At 44.2% G+C, this 6,941-nt stretch overlaps 1 protein-coding gene across 1 annotated transcript; it reads right to left on the minus strand.

Moving 5' to 3' along the window:
* Window positions 1-6,515: 6,515 nt before the first annotated feature.
* LOC109468205 (tyrosine-protein kinase receptor Tie-1-like) lies at window positions 6,516-6,938 on the minus strand (the record flags this gene model as incomplete). Its single annotated transcript, XM_019766461.1, has 1 exon — window positions 6,516-6,938. A coding segment is annotated over one exon (423 nt), but the record flags the coding sequence as incomplete, so codon positions are not given.
* Window positions 6,939-6,941: the final 3 nt, after the last annotated feature.

Raw genomic sequence — 6,941 nt, forward strand, 5'->3', positions numbered from 1 at the left:
TACCTACTGGCGTTACGTAGATTTCTGCCATGCAGTTCACCACGGGTAGGGGGAAGCCAAGAGCGGAAGCGTGAAGACTTTTCCACGCTGGAAGCAAAGTTCGAGCATAAGTGTTCTCTTCTATCTGCCAGACGTTGCAAGTCGAGCAGCGCTAGGGTTTCGGTGTACGAGTTGTACCTGCGTCCCAGAACGATTCGGCAGGCGCGTTTCTGAACGCGCTCTAGGGCATCGGACTGTTTCTGCGTCAGCGCAGTACTCCAACGAGGGGCGGCGTACTCAAGTGTCGGCCGGACGTAACCGCAGAAGATGGAAACCAAATCAGTAGTTGGGACCCCAGAACGGCGTAGTCTGCTGATAAAGAAGAGTCGCTTGCTGGCTTTAGTAACCATCTCGTTCACTTGGTCGTCCCAGCGTAGGTCAGATCTTACATGTAGCCCTAACAACCTGGCCTGTTTGACAATCGTGAGTGGTTCACCACCAAGGGTAAGTACTGGAAACTGTGGGGCTTGACGCATAAAACAGACATGCATCGCTTTACATTTCTTTGGGTTGAGCGACATGCGGTTGTTTGCTGACCAGTTTTCAAGGTTGTCAAGGTCCGTTTGAAGGGTCGACGCTGACACTGTTGGTCTCATCTCTCCAAGGTTGACATCATCAACATACTTCCAGTGAGTATTTGTGGTTGCGGGTTTGAAATCGTTGATCATTGCCAGAAACACAATCGGCCCTAACAGTGTTCCCTGTGCTACTCCACATGTAAGGGGCTCCCATTCCGACAGTGCCCCTTGGTAACGGACACGCTGTCTGCGTCCTGACACGAAACTGCACAACCAAGGGATGAGAGATGGTCTAGTTCCTATGTTGATAAGTTTAGTGATGGCAGTATTGTGACACACGCGATCAAACGCCTTGGAAAAATCTGTAAGTATCAAGGTGCCCACTGATGATTTCATTTCAGATCCCACAAAGAAGAAGTTTAACAAGTCGATGAGACAATATGTTGTCGAACATCCTTTAGAGTTGCCAAACTGTTTCGGGTCTATTTGAGACGAGATGTCAGACAAAATCCACGACGAGATGAAGCCTTCACAGACTTTCGCGAACTGCGCCGTGAGAGAGACTGGACGGAGACTATCCAGGTCCGCTTGGTACTTCTTTGGAACAGGGATGACTGTAGCTTCCTTCCACTCTGGCGGTACTCTGCCCTGCCTGAGCGAAGCATTCAGGATGTCTGCCAGTGGTGTTGAGAGTTCATAGGCAAACTCCTTGATAATCCGAGGAGACACGTTGTCCGGGCCTGGGGCTTTATAAGCCTTAATCCGTTTTAGCCGGATGTACATGTCCCAAGGATTGATTTGGGGGGCGGTGTAGACGGCAAGTACGCCGGTAACGTGTTGTGGTCAAGTGGGCGCAGCGCTTGGCAGATGGCTGCAAGGTGACTGTTGATCACATTGGCTGCACCTGCTTTGTCCGTTGGCTCTATCCCGGGCACTAGGATGGACGAGGAAGGCGCTGTCCAGTTAGCCATCTGTCTGATGGACTTGTGCCACTCGGCAGGATTGGACTTCTTCAAGTGCTCCACATGGTCGTGGTAAAATGATTTCTTTACTCGTTTGATGTCACGGGCTAGCTTGTTCCTGAGAAACCTGTGGAGTACTACTTGCCCTTGACTAAAGGCTCTTTGCCTCTTGTGTATCAATAACTTGAGAGAAGTGGTAACCCAGGGTTTGTCTCTGTGATGCAACTTAGCTCTCTTAGAGGGGAAGATTTCGTCGATGGCTGAATGTAGTGTCCGGTAGAATGCTGCTGTCTTATCTTCAACTGCATCCCTCTCTAGAACCTCTTCCCAGCTGTGCGACGTGATCCACTGCCCGAACTCACGGATCCTAGAGTCTGGCATGGGACGGACTACAACGTAAGTAGACTTGTTTGTTGTCCGCGCGCGAGCTCCTGACTGCCACCAAACAGCCTTGTGGTCACTTGTGCCCATGGGGCTAGTCACGACCGGAGTCTTATAATAAGACTTCAAGTTAGTGATGATGACGTCGAGAGTTGCTTCCCCACGGGTCGGGGAAGTTACTACTTGTTGCAGGCGTTGTGCCCGAAGAAGGGGTTGATAATCCAGTCGATTGACGTTCCCGGCGACTATTAGCCCGATCTCAGGATGAAGTGTTTTCAGAAGATCTGCTGTGTCCACTACATGGTCTAGGAGAAGCTGCTGGTATCTGGAGTTAGGTGGCAGGTAAGTGGCACAAACTGCGATGCATGGTACTTGGCGCGGTAGTCTAGGCGGTCGGAGCCACACCCACACACACTCGAGTTCTGGTGGTACCACGGCCTGAGGGATTGTTCTTGCATGTATTTTCTCATTGACATACACGGCTACACCACCCCCACGACGATCTGTTCTGCTACTGGAGAATAAAGAGTACTGATCTACGTTCAGAAGCTCGGATGGCATTGCTGGGGAGAACCATGTTTCTGTGACAATGGCTACATCAGCTTTGCACTTCATGATAGTGAGCTCAAATTCCTCCAGTTTATTCAGAAGAGAACGGGCATTGCACATATATACTGATGGAAAGGTCGCTGTGTTTACAGGTCGCTTAAGCGGTTGTACAGGGACCTTAAGTAGATTACAGGTGTTCACATGCCTGCGTGCTGTTGGGGGTAGTGGTTTACCATTCCTTCCGGAAGATTTGCATATGAAAGCAGGACAGGTTGGAACTAAAAAGGTAGGTCTGTTCACAACAACGGTGGCAATGTTTCTATGAAGATTCTTAACGGCCCTTGTGCCCCTGTATCTGCCGCGAGTCTTCAGTACTCCTAGGTGTCTGAGGTGCTCTTTGAAACGAGGTGTTACCGGCCGTGTCGATTGCCGTAGGCTTCTGAATACCTGGGCTGAATAGCGCATCGTTGCAATGGAGGCCATCTCTGGTTGAGTGTTAGAAGTTTTAAATAGAACAGGTATTAAATTCCCAGCAGTTACCACCATAAAATTGTACCAATTTGCCATTTATTATGCAAATTAGGTCTTCCTTTACATAATCAATATCTGCCAATGATCTTGTCGTTCTCACTAACATATGTCTATAGAGTTTTATAGCCCTAATATGAAATACAGCTGATTTATAGAATTTCCTCATTAATTATGCAAATTAGACCCTGATTTGCATAATTATATTTTGATTATGTCAAGCATCACATAAGCTACCTACATACCATACCAAAAAATCATGATGATCCATCAAACGGTTGTTCAGTTATCCTCTCTCGAAGATTTTCAAAGAAACCACCCTGCAGTTCCAAAACAAGCCGCTAGGGGGACCAAATTCGCGTGACTTCTTCCCGAGGACAAGAGCTACCTTCCATCCAAATATCATGACCCTAGCAAGTCCAGATCGCGAGATATCAAAACCGGAAGTTGCGCTGAAGTACCAAGGGAAGCCACTAGGGGGCCCAAAATCCAATCATTTCCAGTTTTCGTCACACCCTACCAACACACCAAGTATGAAACCAATCCATCCAGGCGTTCTTGAGTTATCTTGTTGACCAACAGACGGACGGACAGACGGACGGACAGATAAACGCAACTGAAAATATAACCTCCATGACACATTTCATGGAGGTAATCAACGACCTCAAGGACAAAATGTTGTGGCCTTCCACCCATGTGGTGTGAAATTCGGTAGGATTGTTCATAAATACTAACCAACAACAATCATATCTTTTTAACATACATCCATTTGGAATTATTATTGTAAAATACGTTACTTTTTGTATTTAATATTATGTGTTTCGAAATCCAGATACTGTACCTTTTAGTAAAATGTCCTCCAAATAGCCATGGCATAAAGATTCCATATGCCTGAAGTCATTTTTTCATTTTCACGTCGGTGTTGCCTGGGACAACATGAATTAGAAGATCTTATCATTCGACTATAGATCATTTTTACTAAAGTTTGGCTGTATTCCTCTGGGGTTTACGGGGAAACTCATTTTGACTGATCTCAAAGCAGAGTGGTGGCATATTAGAACGTCTCTGACCAATGGGTACTCTCTTCGGTCACCCTAGCATCTGCTTAGAGATTACATTTTGACGGCTTTAGCCCAAAATTAGCAAAAAGACGTCGTAAAGACGACATTTACGTCATAATGATATCAAATTTTGATTTCAAAGATACACCCTCCTCTGAATGTTTTTTCCTATAATATGTACTAACTGTCATAATAACACCAAATTTTAATTTTAAAGATACAGCCTCCTCTGAATGTTTTTCCTACAATATGTACTAACTGTCATAATGACACCAAATTTTAATTTCAAGGATACAGCCTCCTCTGAAATTTTTTCCTACAATATGTAGTAACTAGTTGGGTTACAGGGGGTGGGCTTTAACCACTATCCCCCCCCCCCCCTCCGTCCAAGCATGATGGAAAAAACAGGTGTTGAGCCAAAAAATTCAGCTGCCGCATACGTAATAGGTCAGGTGTGTAGGGCTAGGGCTAGGTTAAATTTGGGATCATTGTTCCGGGCTACGGTTAGACTTAAGGTTTGGGTTAGGTTAATATGTTGTTGGGGTTAGGCAAGGTTAAGTCTCCCTTATAGCGACTCCCCCCAACCCGTGTGTTAAGTATATTGGAAATCCCAATGTAGTATCGGAGACATATATTTGGCAGAATCATGTACTATCAGTCAATTGTAACCTTTTAGTCTTTTGATAAAAGGTCAACGGTGTTCGGAGCGAGGTCAGCTGACTTAAAACATTACATTTAGTAGAGAAACGTTCGTAACATCTTACCTTCAGTCTTTCATTCAAGAATACCATGAATACAATCATGAATTACAATCATTATTACCTTCGCCAAAAGGTTGTTTTCAGAGACGTTCGAGCGTGTTTTGTGCGTCTGTCTGAGTGTCTGTAAACAAGATAACTCGAGAAGGCTTAAATGGATTGTCTTTATACTTGGTAGATAGGTAGGTCTTCATGAGACCTAGAAATGATTAGGGCCTCATGATGCTAGGGCTAGGGCTAGGATCACGAAATTTGAGTTTCAATTCTAACCCGGGCCCCAAGACGAAACAAAAAAATGCATATCAAGAACATTATTAGATTGTGCTTAAGATTATTATTTAACGTCTGTGCGGCATGGCGTCAGTGTTGGACAAGAAAAACAATAACTGCTCCCAGTCCGAATGTTGCGTTTCTGTTAGCCCAGACGTCTCAAGAGTCTCTGATATCATGAATTACAATAAAAAAATGTCCTGCTTTAAACCTGTTCTGAACACGGTGCAAGGCTAAGTCAATATAGAATAAAGTTTAAATATTTATTTTCATTTGCCTATACTGCAGGTATAGTGCTGCTGCATAAATATTATATATTACTATTTGGCACAATATTTCCTAGAAGCAAGAACCACGCAATGCTACAAAATAGAGGATGGATTAAAACTGGCATTTCCTGTCAGCAATCTTAAAAATCCTGGAGTGCACGAGGTGACGATAGCAAAGGAATGGTGTTTAATTTATCGTCGTGTTTCACTCTCTAATATACTTTACTGTATGTTTGTCTTCCTGACATTCATGCTGTCACCTTTGCCCTGCAATTCAAAAAATAAAATTAGACTTAAGATAAAATAAAATAACGGGTAAATATATATTTAATAACACCGCAAACGATCAGTGGGTTACATTGTTACTACATGTACTTTCACTTTGCAATGTAAACTACAGAGACAGAGTTTGAAAAACGAGACACTTCACGTAACATTGATAATTAAGCATTAAAGGCATATCATACTTGTTAAAAAAGTACAGATTTCACAAATCCTAAAAAAAACATGTTTCCTGTGTTTCTATAGTTCTGCATATAAATCTACTGGTATTCAAAAATCTACTATTACACAACACTCACTATTCACTTTATATTTCAGTAGAGTATCATATAGCTAATGTAGAAAATTAAAAGTAAGCCATACATGAAATTATGACAATATACAATAATCTTTCAAAATTACGAACGACTTAAGATTTAAGATCAGGATTAACATGTTAGGTATTTAAACATATATACAACAACACCATTCCTCATTGTCGGGTTAATACTATTACTAGTACCACTACTACTTTTGTGCAGTCCTGTTATAACCGATAATTGATAAGTCATTTAAGAAAATTGAGTCATAACGTCTGGCTAAGTTAGCAGGGATACCAGCCTTGTTTGGCTAAGTAAGGACATGGTATGTGCCTTTATGACGTCCTTGGGCTAACAGTGCTGGGATCCAGGCTATGGGGACGTGGATTATTAATGTACATCGCGCCCAGATGATATAGGCTTCACAGGTACTTTATATTTCACTCAAAGGAAATAATTTGCTACACATTGAGGCCCTTAGAAAAAGAGGCCCTTAGAAAAAAAGGCTATGAAATCTGTTTCTTATTTGCCTTCAATTTAGGGCAGTCCTTTAGAAAGTAACTCAAGTCATTAGACTTTGCTTGTTAATAGCTGATGCTTTACTGCCATGTCATGCCATGATTAACGAGGTGGGCCGCATGCCTCGGTGGTCTTAACTGGTCTATCTTTTGCAGCAACACTTCAGGCGTCGGCCGCTTGGAGGGGTCTACTATCCAACAGGACCTGATGATGCGGTACACCGGCAGCGGACAGTTCTCCGGCTGCTGCAGACGGACGCCTTTCTTCAGCAGCTCCAACAGTGTGCAGACGTCCGGGTGCATGGGGCCTCCAGCGTAGCGCGGCTCCTCCCCAAAACTGGCGATCTCCCACAGCAGCACGCCGTACGACCACACGTCACTCTCACACGTGTACACCCCGTCCCGTAACGACTCCACGGCCATCCACTTTAGCGGCAACAGTTCCTCCTCCCCACCCTGGTTCGTGCGTTCGTACGCCGACGACGTGTAAACATCACGCGATAGTCC

Source organism: Branchiostoma belcheri, unplaced genomic scaffold (genome assembly GCF_001625305.1).
Source record: "Branchiostoma belcheri isolate BF01 breed outbred unplaced genomic scaffold, Haploidv18h27 scaffold195, whole genome shotgun sequence".
NCBI classification, from domain to species: domain Eukaryota; kingdom Metazoa; phylum Chordata; class Leptocardii; order Amphioxiformes; family Branchiostomatidae; genus Branchiostoma; species Branchiostoma belcheri.